Source organism: Struthio camelus, chromosome 9, assembly GCF_040807025.1.
Source record: "Struthio camelus isolate bStrCam1 chromosome 9, bStrCam1.hap1, whole genome shotgun sequence".
In the NCBI taxonomy this organism is placed as follows: domain Eukaryota; kingdom Metazoa; phylum Chordata; class Aves; order Struthioniformes; family Struthionidae; genus Struthio; species Struthio camelus.
The window spans coordinates 18,145,830-18,169,569 of NC_090950.1; the positions used below are offsets into that span (position 1 = coordinate 18,145,830).

The window sequence follows — 23,740 nt, forward strand, 5'->3', positions numbered from 1 at the left end:
TTCCTCAGCAAATGGAAGCTACAGGTAAGCCTCTTTCCAAGCACATCGTCATCTGTGTTTGTATTTTATGTGGTTTTCCTCAGATGACGCTATTCAAGGGATTGGTGCTGCACATTTAATGCACGTTATTGGTTGGCTCAGCGTTCTATGTGTAGCTAAACCAAATGCTACAATTGTCTGGTAAGAAGGATTAGCTCTTCTTACAGCTGGAACTGAGACTTGTAAGTCAAGAAGAGTGTCTGAGGCCGTTGACGGACCTGTTGTCTGAGCCAGGGATTTCAGAGCGTGCGAGCCCCAGTCCCTTCCTCTGCCCCTTAAGGAAGTGCTCAGGCGAGCTGTCAGTGCCAGGTCTGACTTCTGCCTGGGTGGGTAGCTCTGGGTGGATGCTCAGGGGTGAGAGGAGCAGACTGGTGCTAGAAGAGGAAGTGTCATGTTTCTCCGCAGCAGAGGTGGTCACATCAACTCTGGGCAGCAAAGGAAAGTCAAGATGACTGAGTAGATCCCTTCCCATCTTGAACTTCCAGCTGTCGTTCAGTGTCCTGTGAAAACTGGGTTTTGCTCGTATTGTGGTGAGAGGTGTGGGAGAGCCCTATGCAAGAGCAGATCAGCTTTTTCTTTTATTCTGTGCATCCTGTGACCTCTCAATAACTTAGTCACTTTATGTTGTCCTCTGTAAAAATAAGTGGTTACTTTCCTGTTAAGTCTTTAATAACTGAATTCAGATTGGTAGGCTAAAAGGATTGTGAGAACTCAATAACTCGTGTTTATTTTTCTGAAGAAAACGGTTGCAGACAAAACAATCATCTCAGAGACCTGCTGCATGCATAAAGAAGAACTGAAATGTGTGGAAGAAACAGGTTTTGCTTATTAGAGATCCCACAGCACTTCTGGGAAACCCCGATATCCAGATGATTCCAGTGGGTAATTTCTGTCTCCTTCTGCTCTCCTGCTGTTTCAGCTGAACATTCAGCTTCTGCGATGCAGTGGCATTGAATCTTAAAAAGAAAAGAGAAAGGTTTATGCCAAGAATTGCTTCCTTCAGAGCATGCCACTCCTACGTCTTTTGACCTCGTTAGATGCTCGTTAATTTGTGTGACCAAACTGCTTATGCACAGAGGAGACGGATCTGACCTCTGCTAGTGAGTGATGGGTGTCTTCCCATCACGCACACCTTCAGTAACCTTCATGTGAATGTTCCCCTGGTGGTTGTGTTAGCTGCAGGTATCTGTATTGAATTTGGCCCTAATGTCAGGGAAGACTCTGCAGCAGGATTGTGGTCAGTCCAAGAGTTAATTGAGTTGAAGGAGCTTGAATCTGCTTGGTTGTGCTGCAACTGCATATAGGCTTTGAACAGACCTCCTGCTGGGATTGCTTCAGTAGCCGCTAGTGTCAGCGCAGCTTTGAAATCTGTTCACTGAGGCAGATGTGCCCTTGCTTCATGCTATGAAGTAGCATTAATGCAGGCATTGAGGGCAGACCACGTCTTGCTGATGAGTAACAGTGGGAAGAAAACTCAATTTTATTTGAGAGTGACCTTCAAAGTTGGGGGGTGGAGGAGACAGAAGGAAGCTGAGCCACATCTGAAGGAAGTCCGCCAAAGCTCCTTTGCTCAGTCTCGCTGTGGTATCCTGGGAGGAGTTGGGCTGCCAGAGGCATCTCTGGCTTTCCTTTCCAGGGCCAACTGCAGAGGTCACAGGAGTGTCCTTCCTTTTTCTGCACGTTCCTCCAATGCTTTGGCAGACAGCTGTGGTACAGCTGCTTGGTGCATCCTTTAGCCTTTGTAAAATGACTCTGTTTTCCCTTTCAGGTCGGGAGGGGTGTATGTGACGGCTCTAGGAAGTGGGAAGTGGTCCTCTATATGTAGAGTTTGCTCTGGTTCAACTGCACACAGCAAGGGGCCTCCCAAGTGAGCACTGTGAGTGTGTCTTGGTACGGCAAATAGCTTCAGGTTCTCTCTGTCCTGACAAGTTCCAGTATGTGTCCCTACCTCATAGCACTTGTGGCTCTTGGCTTAGTCCCGACACGAAAACACCACTGAGAGCAAAGGGAGGGTGAATTCAAAAGGCAAAATATTTGTTGTAGGTGAAGGGAATAAAGATCATCTCTAAAAGCTAAGAGAAACCAGAAGGCTGCAGAGGAAGCGGTTAAAGTCAGGCAGGTGCTGTATATAGAGACAGGAAGAAAGATGTTGCTATGGAGATCCCTCATTGGTAGTCTTACATGTATTATCTGTACAATGAGCTACATAGACAGTGAGGACTTATGCTTCCTCCTCTGGGCTTTGAAAGACTTGACCACTGCCATGAATGGCTGAAATCCGAAGGCGGCTGTTCTCGTGAAGCTGAAGAGCTCAAGCAATTGCAGAACTGATCAGTAAGCATAGTATACCAAACGTGAACTGTGTAATATTATTGGGAAGTGCTGCTCTACAGTCTGCTTAGCTTACAGGGAAGAATCAGCATTTGGAGAAGTGTTTGCAGGCAGTAGGATGCAATTTCTCTTAGATAATGCTGTCAGTCAGAATATTTCCATATGCTTCCAAGCGATGGCCCTGTATGTGCTGACTGGTTACTGAGCGCTGGCAAAAAAAACAGAGCAAGGGGTACCAGCATGTGAGCAAAGTAGCTGCGCTACTCTGCCTAGAGGGCCCAGGTTTATCAATAATCCTTTTTTTGGCCAAATGATGCCTGTGACTGACTCATGGGGTGTTGGCACTGTCTACTGTCTAACCTATTACTTTGACACCAAGGATGGAGAATGTTAGATGTTGGGGAAAGTCTACGATTTGAGAATATGAGTTCAAGCTTCTGCTGTCCAAAGGTTTTGTTCAGCTTCCTGGGAAGCACTTACTGTATGTCTGGCCTGGAACTAGTAGCTGAGTTACTGCGCTACTGCCAGACATATTATGGGAAAAGGAGGCTAATGATAGCAATGGCTTCATATATAGCAGTGGTTGCAAAAAACAGTGTGGGAAGGACCCCAAGCGATCATCTAGGGCAGCTTTCCTCAGTCCTAAGTCAGCCTTACCTCTGCTACCCCGATGGTGCCTTCTGGGCTCCCGAAGATCTCTGTGTGGGGACTCCAGCACCTCCCGGGCCAGCCGGCCGCCCCACGGCTTCTTGTCTTCACATCTCTTGCACCTTGTCCACCAGCAGGGAATATGGACGGGAGCCTGTTCTTTTGCTTTATAATTGCGTTTTATATATCTGAAGACTATTCTCAGTCCTGATTGAAGAGCCCTAGTTCTCAATCTTTCCACTTTGGTTGTGTTTTTGAGTGCTGAAGCTTGGCACTGCGCAGGCTGGACACTGCTCTGCGGCTGCCTCACAGATCCCAGTCAGGGCAGAAGTGCTGCTGAGGTCTGCTGAAGCCTCCCGTGTGTGTGCAGCCTGGCACATGGGGGGAATGCAACATCCAGTTTGAAAGACTGTGTGGGTTAGATAAAGGTATTAACGTGATCTGACAGTGCCCAGCATCGAACAGTGAAGCGTGGCTCAGGGTTTCACATGGAGAAGTTGGAAATGCATGTGCCATCCTACGTGCTTCTCCTGCTAGCTGAGGCTGTTGGTTTAAAAGAGAGAAAAGCGCTCACACTCCAACACGCACCAATTCGGTTGGCTGTTTCCCTTTGAGAGGATATCAAAGAGAAACATCAGCACTATCAAGTAGAAAAAAATGAAGTGTTAAACATGTCAAATGAAGATTAGAAAGCTGTACTAAAAATCTCCATGACAAGCACAGGAGGCCAAAAATGATACGGAGGCTCTGCCTCGTACAGAGAGATGCTGACCAGCAGCCCTGCTGGCAGCAAGGGGAGCGGATGGGAGCAGGGCACTTTAGAGAGCTCTCTTCTTCTGCAGGGAATTCTGCCGGGGGACCGATCATCCGGGTGAGTGCACCAGCTCCATGACCCAGCTCTGCAATATTGCCGTCCAGTGTACCCTAAAACGTGAGTGTCATTTAACATTTTAGAAGCTTTAAGTCCTCAGAAATACAGGATGGTTTTATCTCTCTAGCTTGGAGACCCCCCTGAACACCATGATGTTGTGTAAATAGCAGCACAGCCTGTCTTTCTGGCTGCTGTTTCGCAACAACAAAGCCAAGGAGTGTACCAGAAACAAACACAAACCAATACCAGCAAGTTTCTCAGCTAGCAACCTGAGCACTGGGAGTTGAAGAGACCCGCAAATAGCATGAGAATTTGTAATAGAGCCAGCTCCACCTCCAGGGTTTGGCCTGGAGCCAGCTACAGTCTATTTGTTCTCAGCAGTGCGGGAAGAGCCACAAGGATGGTACTGATACAGTGATTTTGTGCTCTCCCCCAGCCACTTGTTCAGGGAGGTAAGAGCTGTGTCTTTACACGCTGTTCAAAAAAGTGATGTGAAATAGTAGTTTTGCCTTTCAGAAGCGTATCAGGAGGCACGAAGCTGCTGTACAGGCGTGTAAGCAGGTGTCCTTCATGCTCCCAGCAGTGTGCAGTGCCTTCTCTTGCAGTGTCTTGATAATGAACCGGCTCTTCAAAACATTATTCAGGATGAGAGACAGGCATGCACTAATTTGTGACCACATCAGCTGCTACAGGAATGCATGCAGTGGTGCTGGCCAACAGTATCAACTCTTTGGTGTATCAGGGCTGTGGAGCTGCTTGAGAGCTGGGGCAGCCAGAATGGCCTCGGTTCCCCCTTCGGCCGGGAACCTTCCACCAGCTCCTCACGCCCCTCTGTAAACTGTTACTGCAGACTTGCATAGGGCTCAGGCACTCCACACTGGTCCTTTTGTCTCCTCCTTTTTTAGGAAGGATGAAGCACCTTTTTTAGGAAACGCACTTTTGGAGTGCAAACCTGCTCTGGCACTACATGAAGTGCAGTAAAAATGTGTCCCTCTACGAAATTTTGGTTCCTTCAGCCTTGATAAGCAAAGTTGGAGTCCAGCCTCATCACTGTGCTCAGCACTCACTTTGTCTTTGGTGTTGTCCTACCCAGCACCTACCTCGTGCTGGCCATGCCATACAGAATGGCTTCTTGGTCTCCCCTTCCACAAGCAGTGTCAGACCCGTGGGGCAAGGGAGACCGCAAGCGAGACCATCTGTCTACGTCTAGAACTGCGAGAGCAAGCCAAATAGTGCAGCAAGCAAACTACCTTGTTCTTATTTCTCACTCTGGCCTGACAGAGTGCGCAGCACTGCTTATGGGACGTTTACGTTGTGTGGGTTTGTATTTCGTTGACAGCAACCCCAGGAAAGGTCAGGGGATTTAGGCGTCGGCAAATGGCATCAGGCATGCTTGCATGCCTGTTAGCTGAGTGTCTCAAATATGAACTTCTTGAGAGTGGTTTGTCTGTGCTGCTGCCAGTTACTGGCAGGATCTGGGTAGGCGGCAGGCTGGACTGGGTATCTATTGCAGACAGCTGCTTCCTTGCTCCTCTTCTGCTTTGTCCTCCCTTACCAGCACCCTGTGCTCCCTTGGCTCATCTCAGCTGCTGCAGCAGGGCTGGCAATAATGCGGCCTGTGGCATCACAGTGCCGCCGGTGGCACGGCAAGGTTCCAGCACCCACTGCCAGCCTGGGCTGGCACCTCCACTGCCCTCCTGGTGTGAGCGGCTGCTCGGACACCCTGGCTGCTCTGTGCATTAGGTTGCTGACTTGCTTAAAAAAGCTTGGTTGTCTGCAAACACTGGAAAATACAGAAGGAGCAGTTCCAAGGGAGGTGATTTAGGGTTTGGGCATGGGGAAGATGGGGACTGGAGGAGGAGCTGTTCAGATGTACGCGGGTTCTGGGGAAAACAGAGTGATTTCATCATAAGCACTCGTTACAGTGTTTTCTTACCTTTGTCTTTTTCTCCCCACCAAGCATGTGAGCTGAGCATTGCCTCTGGGGAAAAATGCTTCACCTGATCAGATCTAGATTGCATCTTGGCTGCAGAAGGCAACCCTGGGCACAGTACCTGGCCAAGCCAGCATTCAGGTACTGTTGCCACATATGTGATGCAGTGAACATACAGCAACTCACTTCCCTCGGGGTGGTTTGCCTCACCCTTAATGCATGCAGCAGCACGTCTCTGCCCACTCCATTCCCTCTGGATTTGCAGTATTACTTTTCTCCATCCTTAACAGAGAAGCTGTTTGTGTTTTGGTTCCACAGATATGGTCAGGGAGCCATTTTTCTGGTCTCTTTTCTGATAATGCAGATCATTATCAGATGATCCCTAAAGTAGGAACCCCTGCCACTGGGCAGGCTCCAGCCCCAAGGAATCAACATGGAGAAAGAATCTGAAGTTTTCTTGCTTTTTGGAAAAATACCTGCATTTTTTAAGAGTGAGGGTTTAAAAGCCATGATGGTACTGTTACAACATTGCCCACTTTGCAGATTGATAGCCCTTGCATCATGAAATGGACCCCAAAGCCATAAGTTTTACCGTTTTACTTTAAAGATCACGTAGTGACTGTTGAGCCTCCTTACCAGTTCCTCATTCTTGCCTCCCCCTGTGCCTGCCTGTTCCTAGCCAGCGTGGCACAAGGTCATCCGCTCTCCAAACGTGCCACGTCAGGGCCTTTGGCCACTTGTACAAGAGCTCTTTCTTGTGCAGGACGTGGCAGATGAGATTGCACCAACTGCCTAGCAGTTTCCTGGTTCTCACCAGCTTCAGCAAACAGTGGGAGCATCTCTAGTCACCTGTAACGCAGAAATAGTCCGGCACATTTTCCTTAGATGTTGCAGAAACGGTTTTCTTGACGTCACAGTATATCTAGCAATTCTCTGATGTAACGTCTATTTTACAAGCTAAAATGAAGGAGAAGAGCAGGAGAGGGCCAGGAGGACTTAATGGAAGTTACTTGCGGCTTTACTATTTGTAGCAGTGAAGTATTTTAATGTGGTCACCAAAGTCCCCACTGCAACAAGAGAGATCTTTAGTGACCAGTCTGGCACTGATTAACGATATCCCTATTGGCACAGACAGGGCTCATGAATGGCTGTTAAATTTTCACCCTTTTCTATGTATTTTTACTGTAAAATGTCACTTGGTGAAAGTACCTAGGAGCCTGGTTTTGTGCACAGTCTCCCAGAGACGTGGATGGAGCAGGGCACTGCCCGCACTTGCAGGGAGCCTTTGGCATGCCCACAGGGTTTGGGGTCCTGACTGCACCCTCCAGCGCGGCACAGGCAGCCCCGAGAGGCTGATGCGGCTCCTGGGGAAGGACCGTTGCACAAATCACAGTGGCTTGCTCTCTCCCCAGGCTGCCGTCGCTGCCGTGCTGCGTAACACACCACAGGGCAGGATACTCCAGTGATGTGGAGATGGTGAGTCAGGGTGTCAGCATCTGCCTGCTGGGAAAGCTCCGGGGAGCAGCTGCTTTGTCCTCTGGTGGAGAGGAGTCCACCTCTCTCCCTCTCAGGCCTTGTCCAGAAGGCTTCCAGTGTGTCCTTGACATGCTGGAAGCAGGCTGTCGTCAGAGCAGCTGACCAGCGATTCTGGGAACAGGAGACAGGAGGTGGCCCCTGGGGACACGCAGAACCTTTCCATGGGGACAGGCGACAGCAGCATCCTCGCCACACACCCTGCCTCACCGCGTGCTGTTGGTACCCGAGGCAGCGAGCCAGGGCTCTGCGGCTGCTCTCTAGCAGGGCTCTCTGCGCATCACATGCCCCCAAGCAATGCAAAGCAAGAGGCTGTCTCCTGGCTTCAGTCCTCCCCTCTGCAAGGGCAGGGTTTTGCCACTGCCTTGATACCACCTGTTTTCTCTTCTAGGAATCCACCTCCTTTGTCAGAAATATCTTCAACGGGCAGCTTGTACCCGACAATGTTTTCCCTTTCCCCTCTGGTGAGTTTTATTCATGCACTTGGAGCCAGCACCATTTGCCACCAAGTATCACTGACTCAAGTGATTGCATAGTGGGCAGGATGCGGGCACTGGCATTTGGACATGTGTGCGCTGCTGGGGGTGCCAGGAGTGGTCCATGCGCTGGTGATGAGAACAGCTGTCCCCTAGGAAATGGATGAGATGACGCAAACAGCTGTTGGCAGGGGGCCCTTAAGGCAGCAGCCAAGGCGTATGGCACTTGCCCACTGCTCCTGCCATGCCGCTGACTCACCGTCAAGCACATCAGTGTTCTCCCTCCTTGCTCTGCAAAGTCAGGTTCTGGATAAAGTAATGAGGCTAAAGGATATTTTGCTAATCAGGCCACTCTTCTCCTTCAGCTCTCACAGAGGAGGAAATGCAGTCCCTGCGAGCCTTGCTAGGTCCCTGCACCCGCTTCTTTGAGGTCAGTGGCATCCCCCATCTCTGCAGCGATCTGAAGATATCCCAACACTCGGACTCTCCTGCACACACATACAGGTGCAGGTGCCCATGTCTGTGCACAGTCACGTGTGTGCACAAATATGTACATGCACATGTGCGTGCATATTCAGGCACACACGTTCACATGCACATATGCATGTACATAACTGCACCTATATACATGCATATCTACAGATGGAAGCATGCACACGTGCACGCACTGGTGAGCACAGCTACTTGCAAATAGGTGTCAACTTGCATACCCTTATACACATGAGCATGTGTACTCACACACACACATGCTTGTGCACATCCTCACATGCACGTGTTCCCATATAATTTTACATGTGTGTGCACAGGCACACACATACAAGAGCCTCCTCGTTGTTGCTGTTTTACTAAGTGTCTCAGATAACCATAGCATTTGTTTTAGCCTGTCCCCCTGGTTTGAGTCAGACTGTGGAGTCCCTGAGTCCTTGTGGCCTGTGTGTGAGCAGAAGGTAGCAATGCAGGGCTTTGCATAAGGTGTCTCCTGAGCCAGAAGGAAACACGAGGAGAAGGGAGGGATTGTGAAGGGAGGACACAGACACCCCATGGCACTCAGGCTTGCCCCTCACTGCTACAGGGTGTGTGGGACTGGCTGCAGTATCCTGGCACCACTGCTGGCAGTGCCTCCCTTCCTGCCAGAACTGGGGATCCTCCCCCTGACACATCCTCCCTGAGGAATGGGTGGTATCAGCCCCTCACTCATCTTCTCTGGTTGCTTGAAGGAGATTAACAATCCTGCTGCAAATGAGAAGCTGGAGTCCATTGAGGAGGCCACCTTGGCAGGGCTGAAAGACCTGGGAGCCTTTGGGCTGCAGGTGCCTGAGGAGCTGGGAGGCACTGGGCTGAAGAACAGCCAGGTAATGAGCCTGTTGGCTGGGGCCCCATGCAGGTGGGGGTGGGGGAGCAGCAGGCCAGTTCCAGGCCTACGATGGCAGCAATGGAGTCCAGGTCTGCAGCCTAGGGCTTGGGGGCACCTTTCCTCTGACCAGACAGCAATGGGTGAGCTCTTCTTACCTTTGTTCTCTCTTTTCCTGGCCTGCAGCCCTTGGTGTGCTGACAGACAGGTGCACAGCCCCTCCCCGACCAGTCTAACAGCTGGCCCCCCATCTCTCCCTGCAGTACGCTCGCATAGTGGAAGTAGTGGGACTGCATGACCTCGGTGTGGGCATCAGCCTCGGTGCGCACCAGTCCATCGGCTTCAAGGGCATCCTGCTCTTTGGGACTCCGAGCCAGAAGGAGAAGTACCTGCCCAAGCTTGCCTCTGGTAGGGCGCCCAGTGGGCATTATCAGTCATTCACTGCTGGGGGCTGTCGGGGGGCTTGCAGCAAACAAGCTGGGCTTGCATCTCCTGCTAGTGGGGATGTGCTGTGACCGTGCCTGTGGCACCATCAGGGGAGCTGTTGGCCCAGGGGCTGTAGGCAACACTGGCTTGCACCACCGGCTGCCCTGCTACCCTGGCTGAGGGCCCCGGGGGTTGCTGGAGATTGCTATGAGCAGGGGGGGACCTGCCTTCTGCGGCTGCTCTGAAACAGGCCTTGAGTCATGCTGTTGGGCTGTGAGGCAGGTAGGCACCCTGAGAAATGTCTGCTAAAGGGCCTGTGGTGCTGTGCTGGCCAGGTGCTGTGCTGTCCTCTCCTCCACCCAGTCCCTGTCACATGCACTCAGTCATTCCTGGGCACCTGCTGTGCCAGCACCCTGCAGCAGAGCCTGAAGGCTGGGTCCGGGGGTGCACAGGGTACGCTCTGCTCTGCCGCAGCTGGGTGCCTGGAGCCTGCACCCAGCTGGCTGCTCTCTCCCTTTTGCAGGGGAGACCACAGCTGCCTTCTGCCTGACGGAGCCCGCTAGCGGCTCGGATGCAGCCTCCATCCGGACAGTGGCCGACCTCAGCCCCTGTGGCAAATTCTACACCCTCAATGGAGAGAAGATCTGGATCAGGTGAGGCCTGGGACAGGATTTCTCAGGCACCCTCGAGTCCTCAGCTAATTGTCCTGACCCAGAGCCTAGGCCAGACAGCTTCTGTTTCTCTGGTAGCTCAGTTTGCTGGGCTGTAGTAAGGTATACACAGACTAGTTGTTTTTGTTGCTGCTATCCCTCATAAAACGAATTTTGCATTAAGCACAAGCAGGCCATGGAATTACAAAAGCAGAGAAAAAGAGAGAAAAGACGCGATGCCATGATGTGTAGACTATGCAGAGAAGGTGTTCACTGCTTTGCTGTCTACTTTGTGTTGCAGTAATGGAGGGATAGCTGAGATCTTCACTGTGTTCGCCAAGACACCAATAAAAGTAGAAGCAGGTGAAATGAAAGAAAGAATTTCTGCTTTCATTGTCGAGCGAGCATTTGGGGGAGTAACCAGGTAAGAGCTGGTCTGTTTTAATGGCAAGATGTAAAGACCTCTGCCAAGCACTGAGATCTGGCAATTCTGTTCCTATCACTGATACTGGCTTGCTAAACAACCTGAACAAATCACTCTGCCTGTGCTAAGCTCCCTTACCAGCCAAGCCATCTGTGTCACTATCCTGTCCGTGTTGGAAAGTATAAAAAAAAAAAAAAGAACAAATAGTAAGCATCACAATGCAATGCAATGCTGTTTGACTTCTTTTGTTTTTGTAACTGATGTCAGACTAGCCGTTAGCTCTTTCCATTTCCATAGGCTGAATTATTTTTTTGTGGTAGAATAAAAAACGGCGTCAGTGTCTAGTCTTCCCTGTGAAAGCTGCTAAAACTAACTTATAATGTTCTCTGAGCTTTTGTAGCCTTGAGGAGGGAGATGCCAGCATTGAGGGCAGACATTAACACTGTTGTGTTGCTTTTACGCTGGCTGCGCTGAAGTTAACCATCACTCAGCAAGCACATGCCCAGTGACCTTGAACTGTGGCTTGTAGGAAGCTCTACATCATCATTTACTGCTTATCTTTAGGGCCTTCCTGACAGAGAGATCATGTTTCAATGGGGTGCTGGTGGTACTTCTCACCTTGGGGGGTCAAGCACTGTATGAGAAGTTGCTTTCCTGGTGAGACTTTAACCGGAGTTACTATGACAATCAGTCGGCAGACCGCCAGCACCTCGTGTCCTTGCATTTTCTGCTTGATTTCCAGCTGCTCAGAGGTGCTCGACCATTCTGTGCACAGCAAAGCACTTTCCCTTTCTACCCCTAATGAACATAACCCCCAGCCCTTGCAGGCTGCAGCCGTTTGCTCCAAGAAGCATGACTAATAAGGGAGGGAATAAGGATAAGGAATGCACCATGCTAAGGCCACACAGCTCCATCACTAACTACAGGGAGGAATGCAGCAGGCCCAGTGTCCCGTTGGAGACATCCAGTGGGTGTTTGGAGTAAGGCTATACTCCTCTTTCTACAGAAAGCTGTGTGCATTAACTCTTCTACTTGCACGTGTACTTACCCCTAGCAGCTATGTGCTTGCCCTGGCAGGCATCCAGGCCCTGCACATGGGACCTGCAGGGAGCAGAGCCGTTGCATTCCTCCTGGCCTCAGGGAGGACAAGAAGCCACCTCCTACTCCACCACTGCAGGCCTGACTGTGGGCAGCAGCTGGTGCAAGTTTACTGGGAGGTGAAAGAGGTTCTTGTCCCCCCAGCCCCACATTCCCACATCCAGATGTGCCTTGAGGAAGCCTCCGAGGCCAGCTGATGCAATTGTTGCTGTGCAACTGCAAATCTCTCTGTCTCACTCCCTCCCATCCACATTGGGGACCCCAGCATGCCTGTACAAATGTCAAAACTGTACATGCAAAAAGGCATGCACAAAACGCACATGTTCAAGGAAAGTTGCCGAACTGAAGCCAGGTAAGGGCTTTTGTTCTGTGGCCCTCCAGACCCTCCTCTGTGATCTTCCTTTCTGTTTTGTTAGTGGCCCTCCAGAGAAGAAGATGGGGATCAAGTGCTCCAATACAGCTGAAGTTCACTTTGATAACGTGAAAGTGCCTGCAGAAAATCTGCTGGGGGGACTTGGGAAAGGCTTCAAGGTGGCAATGAACATACTGAATAATGGCCGTTTTGGGATGGCATCTGCCCTGGCAGGGACCATGCGAGGAGTGATTGTCAAAGCTGTAAGTTACTCTTATTTAAAGAAGATTAGATAGTGCAGTAGCTTGGCTCTGTGGCAAGGGGTGGCTTAGAGGAGGTGTGCGACTGCATCGTCAGGTGGGGGCAGCGGTCTATCAGTCCTATCCAGGGACTCCAGCACTGAATTTTCTCGAGGTCAGCACCGGTGTGGAAATGGTGCTGGCAGGTGCTTTTACTTGCATGGGGATTTGCTGTCAGATCATGTGCACAGGCAGGAGGCATTTTTCCATCCTCTTTTCCCTCGCATACTCTCAGCCCCTACACTAAGTCCCAACCTTATGCCTTTCCTACACATATTAGGGCCTTTATTGACAAGTGAGGCCCTAAGACTGTGTCTGTACCCCCTAAATCTTGACCCTGTTTTCACTCCTCTGGCACTTTTCCACACCCACATATGAACTGCCTGATTCCTTCAAGTTTCGGAGACAGCCGTGGCAGGCTACCACTATCTCACTGCAGGTGCTAATAGGAGCAGGAAACCAGCTCACCACACCGCGGGAGGCAGATATGGCACCTTAGCACATACTGGGTCCTGCTCCTGGTTCTGGCAGGCTCTCCCTGCCTGCAGGCACTTTCAGGGGCCAGGAGCTGGCTTCCAGCTCTGTCTACACGTGGGCATTTATAGACTACGAATCAGTCCCAGGCTCCCATCCTGAGGAGGTTCCCATGACCATGTTGGAACTGGAAGTTCTCATGTGCAGCTACCTGGCTCAGGAAGCTTTTGCTCTATCCCATGGGTAACAGATATTGTGCAAGAGTAAATATGGCTAGGCATGTAAGGCATGACAGTCACAAATGCGTTTTCAGAAACATTCAAGGTAAGCGAATAACCCATCTGTTGTCTCATCCCAAGTCTCTTTACCCTGAAATACATGCCTGGCTAGTATCCCTAGAGAGTGAAGCATAGATAAAAGTATCATTAACACTGTCTAAACTAATATTTCCTAAAATCTTCTAACTTGTTTGATTCAAACTCAGTATGAAGGGTATCTCTGTGCCATTTCAGAGTGTAACTATGTATTGAAACAAAGTTAGAGCACTGACTGCTGAATTTGTTATTTATTTTCTGTATAATGCAAACTCCAGTCTAGAAAACACTTAGGCCTGTGTTGCAGTGTGAGGCATGTGCGCTCAGACTCGGTGGCCTCAGTGCAGCTATTCATGGGCAAAGCCAAACACATATGCCTGTGTCTTTACGATCTGCAGCCTGCGTTGAGTGGTGTGAGTTGGTCCTTCAGAACAGAGATTCTTAAAATTCTCTCTAATATATGACGTGAGATTAGGTGGTTCAGAGACGGAGGTTGGAAGTGATGGGCTGACCTAAAGGAAAAGTCTGTCAGGGCATTTCCCTGCCTCAGTTTATTTTGCTAGCTTGCGACCTCACACCTGATCCATTCCAAAACACTGGGACAGAACCCTAAGAGTTCTGGCAGAAATCAGGAAAAGAAGCAAGGGGAAACGCGCAGGCTCCAGGAGGGAAAGGCCAGGTTGCCTCCAAGCCCTGTTAATGTGAACAACACAGCGTTTGCTCAGATGGAAATATATGTTCAGATCATGGAGCTCTGTCTCCTGGTAAAAATCCTCTTTCTGTGAGGCCTTCATCTCCTCCCTTCTTCCTATCTCACTGTGATAACATACTTTCGTGTAACACTAGGCAGACCATGCTGCTAATCGCACGCAGTTTGGAGACAAGATAAGCAACTATGGGGCTATTCAGGAGAAAATTGCCCGGATGGCCATGCTGCACTACGTCACAGAGGTGAGAAATTCTTCAGCCTCCCCTGGATTAGCAGAGGCCAACGCTGCTCTGCTGTGCACAGCGGTGCCTTCACCAGAGAGGGTAAACCTTGGTGTGGGATGCTGAGTCATCTTGGAAGTGGTCTGAGATCAGAGTAAACCTCCTCATCTGACCAAAATGCAACAAACTCCTCTCCCCAAACCAAACACCTGCCTGCACATGCAGTTTTCACCTGGGAGTCTGAGAAAGCAAGCAATCCTCAGAGGCAGAAATTAGCTGCAATTCCGATGGGTGATGGGACGTGGTCAGACCATACAGGGACAAGGGTGGATAAAAGGTTGTAGATGCTCAGACTCCTTTCAGCTGCTGCCACATTGCTTATGCCACTGTCATTATCCCCTGCACCTGAGCGAGCTTGGCCCAGCTCAGTATGCATATAGGCTGTATCTCCTAATCACACAGAAGCACTTGTTCTCTTGAGCCTGGCAGCGTCCTTCCTGCACTGAGGCAAGGTGGAGACTCTGTGCCAAAGTGTCTGCCACCCAGCATGGAGCAAGGGCTCCCATCCAGGCCAGGGCAGGGGATGACAAAGCTGGGAATGAAAAGGCCCCAGGGTTATCAGGGCTAGTGAGTGCTCCCCTGGAGAGCCATGCTGCTTGCTGCGTGTCTGGAAGCGCTGGGGACAGGGGCAGGGTCTGTCTGGGCCAGGCTGCATGGGACAGTAGTGCCACAGGGATCTGATGGGCTGTGTCACCTGGCATTGAGGGTGAGGGGTGGAGAGGTGTCCTTGTCACAGCTGTGACCTGACCAGCAGCTCCTCTTCAGTCAATGGCCTATGTGCTGAGCGCCAACATGGACATGAAGGTGACTGATTACAAGCTGGAAGCTGCTATCAGCAAGATTTTTGCTTCAGTAAGTGCTTTCAATGACAGTACGTCACATCTCCACTGGTAGGGCCTAAGCGCTGCCTTCTGCTGCTGCCCCTCCCTGGGGAGACAAGCTCCGGGGTCTGGCAGTGGCCTGCTTTCCCCTGGGAAGGGTCGTACTGCGAGCTCAGCATCTCTGCCTGCCTGGTCTCTCTCAGTGTCCGAGGTCTACAGGGTCCCACTGGCCTGAGTCTTGACTGGAGCTGTGACTCTGAAGGCCAAGGGCAGCTCCCTCCTTGGCTAGTTGGCTCGCTGCTCCCAGCTGCCTCTCCATGGAGCTCAGCCCTGGAACGTCCTGCAGCCCTAAGCTCCAGTCCTCCTCCTCTTTGTGCTGACTGTCACCCAGCTGGGGTGGAAATGCAGGCCAGAGGCTTTCTTTGGCTGTCCCAGGAAGATTGCTTGGTGCTAGTAACAAAATACTAGTCCAGTATCACCTGACACGTTTGCCAGGCAGTATTAAAGCCAGCCAGAGGTGTAAAGAGGGAGCAAGAGCAGAGCTATTATGGTGAAGGCTCCCAGTGGCTGCATCCAGGTGGGATATGTTCCCATGTTGCTTCATGATGTTTTCATCTCCAGGAAGCAGCCTGGCATGTCACGGACGAGGTCATCCAGGTTCTCGGAGGAATGGGGTACATGCAGGTAAAGGAATATGGGCTGGCAGCCAGGGGACCGAAGGGCACTGTGTGAAGCTCTGTGGTCAGTAGTGCCTGTTGCTTTGTGTCCCTGCCTTGCCGTGACTGGGGCAGCCAGCAAGTCCTGCTTTGCTGGAGCATCTCCCGTTTTGCAGGAAGCAGGCATTGAGAAGATCATGAGAGACTTGAGGATTTTCCGCATCTTTGAGGGCACCAATGATGTTCTCCGGCTGTTTGTGGCACTGACAGGGGTTCAGGTAAAGATCTAGAAGTGACCTCTGGAGAGGGGAGTTTCTGTCCCAACAGGCCGCAGGTGCTTCAGCCACAGTGGGGAGGGTGCTCCCGGGAAGGGTGAGCACTCCAGGCCTCTCTGTGACTGGCGCTGCCATTGTGACCAGGAGCCCGTGGGTGCCCTGAGCCAGCCTGGCACCAGCCCCTCCACGGGGGCAGGAAGGGCTGTGGGTCTGCCCTGTGCTGAGCAGCTGACACAGCTCAAGGACAGACCCCAGAGCTGGTAGAAAACAGTGTCCTGCTGGAGTCCACCACCAGCTGTGTAGCTGGAGCAGAGCCTGAAGGGTGGCCCCAAGTCCATTCGTTCAGCCTCTGCAAGGAACAGTTTGCATCAGATGCTCTGGCAGCTGAAGTGCCACTCTTGGATCCGGATCGAGAGCCAGACTTCCCAGCTCATACATAAAGGGGTATGAGCCTCCTCCCTTGTGTTGTAGTGGTCTGAGGAGGAGGATGAGTGAGGGCTGAGGGGGTATCTGAGGGTCTGAAGCCACCTCTGAACTCAATGACTTATAGCTGATGTGACTTCGGTAACTTGAAGGCCAGCCCTGGACTTGCTCACGCATCAGGGCGTTGGGAACAGGACCTGAGTTCACTTCACGGGCTATCTCAGGCGTCAGCGCTCCTCTCCATTTCCCTGCTGAGGACCACTGAGAGACAATTTCCCTTCTTGAAGGACTTTGTGTTCAGCTTGCAGACTGCGCTTAGCCTTAAGTGCTGTATAAAAGCTCAGGATTATTACAGACTCACTGATATTCACCTGTGTCTTCGCAGCATCAGGCCCTGACAGTCTGTGTTACAGCATAGTGATGCTTGTCGCCCTTGAAAGCAGAGAAGTGTTAATGTGAATATGCTGTGCTCATGTGAAGGAGGCCAGTCTCCTGGGTACCACGTCTACACAGCAGCAAATGGTGCAACAGGCAGACTTGATTGGATGGGCAGGTTTGAATGCTGACTGACATCTGCCGCCCGACCTTTCTCTGTCTTCTGAATCTCAGATCGTCAGTGTGAAAGCAAAAAGCTTTGCATGGGCTTTTGTGAATATAAATTGTTCTGCTTGCATAGGGACAATGGCGTAATCTGTAAGAGATATTCCCTCATTTCTTAATGCAATAGATTCTGTTTCTTTTTCAGTGAGTCAAGCTGTTGTAACCAGCACACTATGAATATATATCATGAGAAATATATAGGTTGTATGTAGGTCATAACAAATGTGATATAACAGTGTAACTGCATTAATGCACTCCTGCACTAAGGTGCTGACATTTGTTTTAATTGCAGAAAATAGGTTTTAAACGGTCTTGGGCATCTGTTTGACAGATCTAGTAATGCTGTGAATAGATCATTGTGCCTCCTCCAGGAGACCAGAAAGTCCCTGTGCAGAAGTTGTCGTCAAAGCATGCTAAATGATGTTCTTCAAAGCATTTAAAATATGTTTCAGTACGCTGGGGGCTGCTTAAAGAACCTGCAAAAAAGCATCATGAACCCACCCGGGAAAGTGCGTGCTGTCCTCAGAGAAATTGGATGGAGAGCGAAGCGGTAAGCACTGGGAATGCCTGTGTGTCCTGTGGGCCTGGATCAGCTGGGAGCACAGAAATACCTGTGTGAGGAGTGAGCAAGGAGCTCACCAATGCACAGCGCCAGAGGGAGCTGCTCTGCCAGAGCTGCAGCCTCTGGAGGTGCTAAAATTGGGGTTAACATTTGCAGACACAAAGCCTTCAGTAGTCTGCAAGAGTGTGGTATTAGAGCAAAGGATCTGCTCTTGTATCTGTTGAAGTCCAACCCTGCCTCCTTCCGCTGCAAGCTTTGTCACTGTTGTCAGCGAGAACAAGATCAGGTTGCATGCATGCATGCCGTGCTCGGCACCTTGTCTGCGATGTGTGATAACGGGGCAGCAAAACGAAAAAAAGTTTGACCTTTGTAGCATAAGGCTGACCTTGGTGTTGGACACTTCTGGGACATACCAAAGAGCCAGGATTAAGTTCACTGTTTGAACTGTAATTTTTATGGTGAGCACGTCCACAGGGGTGAAACGCTCCAGGGCCAAAGTTTTGTTGCTGGTCCAGATGTGGCTCCGCAGTGTAGTTCTGTCTACAAAGATTTGTTCTGCAGCCTGTTTTGCACCTCTTTGTCTTTGTTCTTCTTTTCTCTATTTCCTTTTTCTATTTTCAGAAAAGTAGGGATCCCTTCTGGCTTCTCTCTCCAGGGACTCGTTCATTCAGACCTCGACAGCAGTGCAGTCCAGGTAGGAGAGCCTTCCTCAGAGCCGAGCCAGAACAGCTATTGTTCCTGCACTACAGGGTTCATCCCTTAAATAGTAACACCTTTTTTAGTTTTACAACTTCTTCAATCTCTCTCTTTAGTTTCTTACATTTTTAATATGTAATTGGATAATTTCCAGGGTGGAGAGCTGCTCACTAATTGTATATATATGAATCACATCTTTTGTGCATTTGCCTTGGACTGAGTTCCAGTATCCCACAGGTCATTTCTTGCTTCCAGGGTTTGTTTATTTCCTTGGGTGTCATAACGAATTTTACACCATTTTGCATGAACAGGTCTCAAAGCACTTTCTGCCGCTCCTAGAAACAGAGGAAAATTCCCTCGTTCCCTCCTTTTCTCTGGCTTTTCTCCTGCAAGGTGTTTTTTTTTTTGTTTTCCTCTCTCTTCTAAAGGAAACGAGGCTTTGGGTAGGTCATACAAGCTGCAACTTGTATGCAGAAATAAGCTGCTTGTGCTGCTGTGCCTGAGACACTCAGCGCTGCCAGGCCTCAGCGACCCTTTCTTTGGGGCTGCTGCCTTTTAGGCTCCAGAGCTGAGAGTCTCTCTGCAGGACCCACAGGGTCAGGAGCACCTTACCCTGGGACCTGGGCTGATGGTCCTGGCACAGAGATGAATTGTCAAAGACACTGTTTGCATGGGCAGCTTTTCCTGGTGCAGAGGATGCCTTCACACGTCTTCACTCACTTTAAACTTGAACCCCAAAGCTTCAGTGCTGCTCCTCTCCAAAACCAAGAGCTTCTTCCCCTCATAACTGACTTGGGGAGACATAGCACGATCTGTGGTATCTGTGCATCTTGTATATCCCCCGAGAACACAATGTTCAGGTAACCAAACACTGAGAATAATGGGTGAATATGTTATACTTTGGCCAAATTTACTTTAAAAGTCCCCTGAGCTAACTGAAGTGATTAGGAAAGCTGCCAAGTGTAACCACTACAGGGATCTTTCTCATATATCAGAGGGGGTTGCCGGCATGCACAGGGCGGATCTGCCTGCAGTTTGTCAGAGTTAGAGCATCAGCGCCCTGATCTGGCAAATGGTCATCTGGAGCTGAAAACATCTGCATGGGGACAGGCAGGGAGGCCTGGGCAGGTGGATCCCAGGGGGCTGGACGCATGCTGAAGCTGGTGGTGTCCCGCAAGCAAAGGGTGTGCCCAGAGCACTGGCCTTCCTGCAGTGCCTCGGGGCTGGACACCTCTCTTGCTGAGGAGAGCTTGAGCAGTTTCTAGGCTGTCCTAAGCATAATGTCAAGGCCTGGACCTGATCTCATCGCTGGGTTGAGACGATGGTGTCACTTTGGCTGCCTTCCCACCCTGTGGGAGGTACAGAACTGCTGGGGCCCAGGGCCCAGCCTGTTGCCTGCTGCTGGGTATCCCTCCCTGCAGTGAGTGCTGCTTGTGCACAGCCTGCTTGTCTCAGCTGCTGCCCTGTCACAGCTTTCTTCCAGAGGCTGTCACCTCTCTCTTTTCTTTAAAGCTGATGAAGGCTGTAGACCTGCTGGGGGAAGCTGTAGAGACCCTCCTCCTGAAGTTTGGCACCAGGCTAACAGGTGGGTGCTTTTCTGCAGCTGTTGAAATCCCACCATCAGGCCACGAGCCGTGAGCCCTGTGGCCAGGTGCTGTGTCAGAAGGGGGTGAGCTCCCCAAGTAGCAGCATTCCTGAGAGCTTGCATTGCCACCTCTCATCCTAATTTCCCCTCTTTCCCTACTGGTTTTCCTTTGCTGCTTTCATAGCTTGGCTTGTGCTCCTCCACTGGCCCAGCTCTGAATGCTGACCCTCAGGGATGCAAACATGACTCTTGGAGGCCAGTATTAGCTTCATGCTGTTTTGGCCTCGTCGGACACAGCGCCATGTGCTGGCCTGGAGCCTGTAAGACTTGGCAGGGCAGGCGTCAACGGGAACCGCTTCCCTGCCTGCCTGCGCAGCACCCAGCATGGCTGAGCCCAGGTCTGATGTCTCCGTGCTCTCTGGCACTGTGAGGGCATCTTCAGCCCTTGTGGCGGCAGGCATAGGGAGCGACAGCAGACCCTGCTCCCAGGAGCTGCCCGCTGAGCACTTGGCCCCTCTCGCCCAACGGCAGCTGTGGCCATGCACTAACTCTGCAGCGACTGCCAGAGCAGCCATCGCGTCAGCCCCAGCTCACTGCAGTCTCTGTTCCCAGATAAGCAGTTCCACCTGAAGCGTGTGGCCGACGCTGCAATTGATATGTATGCCATGGCCGTGGTGCTCTCCAGGTGCGCAAGGGAGGTGGAGGGGGAAGATGGTATTTTAAGGGAGGAAGGACCTCCCTGGCAGGCTGCTGCCTCGGTGGTCTCAGGGCAAGGAGAGCTTCTGGGGCCCTCCGCCATTGCAGGCTTCTCCCTGGCCCAGCCAGGAGCCCCCAGAGGGTGCAGCCAGCATTGCTGGGGTCAGGATGTTGGACATTGTGATGAGACAGCATTTTCCTTGGAAGTCAGGTCTTACTCAGGCCCAGCCAGCTAAAGCTCCTCTTTTGCACAGCAGCTGGCACCTAGATCACAGACTGCGGCAGCTGGCTTCAGGGTGGCTTGGGGTGTGTGATGGGAGAATCTCACTTCTGCGCTAAGCGATGGTTACCTGCACGTAGAGCTTCAGGGGTAGAGTGGCACTGCCGTGTCCCAGCCCTCAGCTGACTGGATTTTATCTGCAGTTCCAGCTTCTTCTGACAAGGGAGTTTTCTTTGCTAGCAGCACTCACTGCAGTTACCTCCTCTTCCTAGGGCCAGCCGAGCCTTATCTCTGAAACAAGCATCTGCAGAACATGAGAAACTCCTGTGCCGGACCTGGTGCCACGAGGTGGGCATGGGGCTGAGTGGATTGAGTTGCTCCATTTGCTGTGGCCTGTTGATGGCTTTGTCACTGGGCAGCTGACCCATGCCTGTGCTGACTGGTCCTGGAGCGACCAGTTGCCTGTATTTGGCCCACGGACTTCAGGCACCTTTCCATGTACCTGCAAATGTCATGTACCCAGCACTCCCTCACCACACACATGCCCCATATGTGCCCTTAATCCAGTGCTGCCTTATACCATATCTACCATGTACCCAGCACTGCCTCAACCCATACACACCCTGTACCCAGTGCTGCCTCTCCTACAACTGCCCCAGAGGTGCTGGGTAGCCAGTGCTGCCTCATCCCATATATGCTTTGCCCCTAGTGCCACCTTACCATGTGTGCAGGCTGCCTTACCCCATACGCTTTGCTTATGTGCCTTGTAGACAGTACCACCTTGTCCCTCCATACTCCTGCACCACTTCACCCGCCATGTGCTGTGCACACACCCTGTACTCTTGCATTGCAGCTGCCTCATCATCCAGAATTGTGGGGGAGGCTTCATTCTTGCACGAAGTGTTCTCAGTGTGCCTCGTGCCCCCCCGCTCCTTGCCCCAGTTATCTCCTGGCTCTCCTCCTTCCTGTGCTCCTATTCCTGCTCCAGCTTTCTGCTCTTTGATGTGCCTCCACTCCTTTGCTCTAGGGTATGAAATGCTTAGCAGATGGAGATGAATTCTCCCCTCCCTCACAATTAGGTGCAATTATGAGGGTTATGCCTTTCCCTGTACCCTTGCTCCAGTGTGTACTAAAGGTGGGCTGGCTCACGAGCAGAGTCCTGGTCCCAGCTAATGACAGGTGGGACGTTGAGTGGAGCCCCAGACTATGCAGGGGCTGAGCTGCTAGGTGCTCAAGGTGGGATGACAGGCAGGAGGGTCTTGGCAGTGCTGGAGAAGGGGCAGCTGGTGAACGTGTCCTGGCTTCACGGCCCCAAGCAGGGACTCAGCTATAGGCGTCTGAGTCTTCTCCACTCTAACATGGGAGCAGCAAACACCTTGGTGCTTCCCGTTGTGATCAGGCAGAGCCCAAAAATGTGCCCCTGGAGAGGGTGTAACCAGCCCTTGCTTGGAAACATGTCCCAGCAGCAAGCTCAGCTGTCAGCTCTGGTCATTTGTGCTTCAATGCATGCAGTACCTTAGCACTCGTGTGGTCCTCCTATCCCCCCACCCCACTTCAGGCAGGCCCTGGGATGGGCTTTTTGACGACTTCTTTCCGACGGTGCTGCACCTTGCGGTATCTGTCCTTTGCAGCCGTAAAGCTGCATCGAGCACAGCTTGGGCTGTGCAGCCCTGGGATGATGTAGACTCATTGGGGTCCCTCAGGCCCCTCTGTGGAAGCATCGCTGTCCCCTTGGGCAGGCCCTCCACATGGTGCTGGCAGTAGGATGAGGACAGTGTGTTAGTGAGCAGCGTCTGGGGTGAGGGCTGGCGGGCTGTGCTGGCAGCAGGTAAGCGGAGTGGCCACTCTGACACAGAGGCTGGGACTGTCTGCACAGCTCCTGTGGCCGCAGTCTGTGATCTAGGTGCCCACACTGAAGGCTAAACATTGCCCCCTTCCCCGGGTCCTATAGAGGTTCGTTCTTAGCTGACTACATGAGGACTAGGAGGTCAGTAGTTTCATAACTAATAGGTAACAGCATGTCTTTGTCCAATGCAGGCATATGAGCGAGTGAAGGTAAATCTGAGAGTGGTGAAGTCGTCTACATGGAATCAGTCCTGCAGTAACATGAAGCTCATATCGCATGCAGTGGTGCAGAATAAGGGGGTCTATGCGACGCATCCCCTTGGCTTCTGAAGGGATCCTGTCTCGAGTTAGAGAAGGAACCACCCTGCCTCCTACCAAGACATAATAAATTGCTATTAGTTTGCTTCCATGGGTTTTGGTGCTGGCTGTGAGGGAGCTGACAGCTACAGCAAAGCCCCCCCCCCACCAATGCCATCCTCGCTCTTGCTGTGTCTCGGCGAGTATTACCCCTTGCTGGCTCTTCTCCCAGTGGGGTGAAAAGGAGCCACGCCATTCAAGGGCAAAATGCTGCCACTGCAGTTAGGGAGTCCTTGCTCCATCCCCTAGGAGAGCGCTCTGTGCGTAGATGGTAGACGTGGACGCACACACAAACAGCCACACCTTCACATGCTTGCATGTGTGTGCGCAGTTGGAAGTACTATCCTATGGTCAAATCTGGCTGTTCTGCAGTTCTTTCCCTCCTGGTGCTTTTCCAGTACAGACACAGCTCCCTGGACAGCTATGTGTGTGGGGATCCCACCTCTGCTGAGCACGGTGTGAGGCCTTCTTCTGCACAGTTCAGGTCAGGGCATGCATCAAGAGTTCTGCTTTCCAACCTGTTTATATTGCGAGAGGTTCAGATGAATATGGGACTTCACAGAGTGTCTGCAGCCTCCTCTGATGTTACTGTTGGCAGCCAGTCTAAGCGAGGCTCTTAGAGCTTGATGGGTGCACACATGGTGGCAGCCAAACGGCTGAGGGAGCTGCATGTGGGCTGGGGAGGGCCTCTGCGTGCTGCCCTGCTGGGTGCCAGGGCCACCGGCAGGGCCGGGCGGGCTGTGGCTGCTCGGGCCCCGTCTACAGGGGGATGCAGGGCCCCCGCAGGCAGGGAGG

The 23,740-nt window shown here is 51.6% G+C and overlaps 1 protein-coding gene across 9 annotated transcripts; it reads left to right on the top strand.

Annotated features, from left to right (window-relative positions):
• Nucleotides 1-2,240: 2,240 nt before the first annotated feature.
• LOC104153221 (acyl-CoA dehydrogenase very long chain) lies at nt 2,241-23,483 on the top strand. 9 transcript variants are annotated; one of them, XR_011142918.1, is made up of 21 exons: nt 2,241-2,373; nt 3,861-3,949; nt 5,850-5,963; nt 7,235-7,298; nt 7,747-7,819; nt 8,197-8,501; nt 9,049-9,183; nt 9,446-9,590; nt 10,132-10,261; nt 10,560-10,682; nt 12,197-12,395; nt 14,066-14,170; nt 14,975-15,061; nt 15,652-15,714; nt 15,863-15,964; nt 17,437-17,534; nt 18,168-18,240; nt 19,755-19,827; nt 21,016-21,091; nt 22,781-22,798; nt 23,344-23,364. XR_011142918.1 is itself a non-coding variant. In XM_068954923.1 (21 exons), the coding sequence occupies exons 3-21, from the start codon at nt 5,881-5,883 to the stop codon at nt 22,916-22,918; spliced, it is 2,145 nt and encodes a 714-aa protein (XP_068811024.1). In that variant the 5' UTR covers nt 2,241-2,373; nt 3,861-3,949; nt 5,850-5,880; the 3' UTR covers nt 22,919-23,483. The 9 variants fall into 9 exon arrangements, 7 of the variants coding, with proteins under 7 accessions (XP_068811024.1, XP_068811026.1, XP_068811025.1 ...); XM_068954923.1 differs by adding an exon at nt 20,440-20,512 and having other exon boundaries at nt 22,781-23,483; XM_068954925.1 differs by adding an exon at nt 20,440-20,512 and having other exon boundaries at nt 8,197-8,261; nt 22,781-23,483.
• The last annotated feature ends 257 nt before the right edge of the window (nt 23,484-23,740 follow it).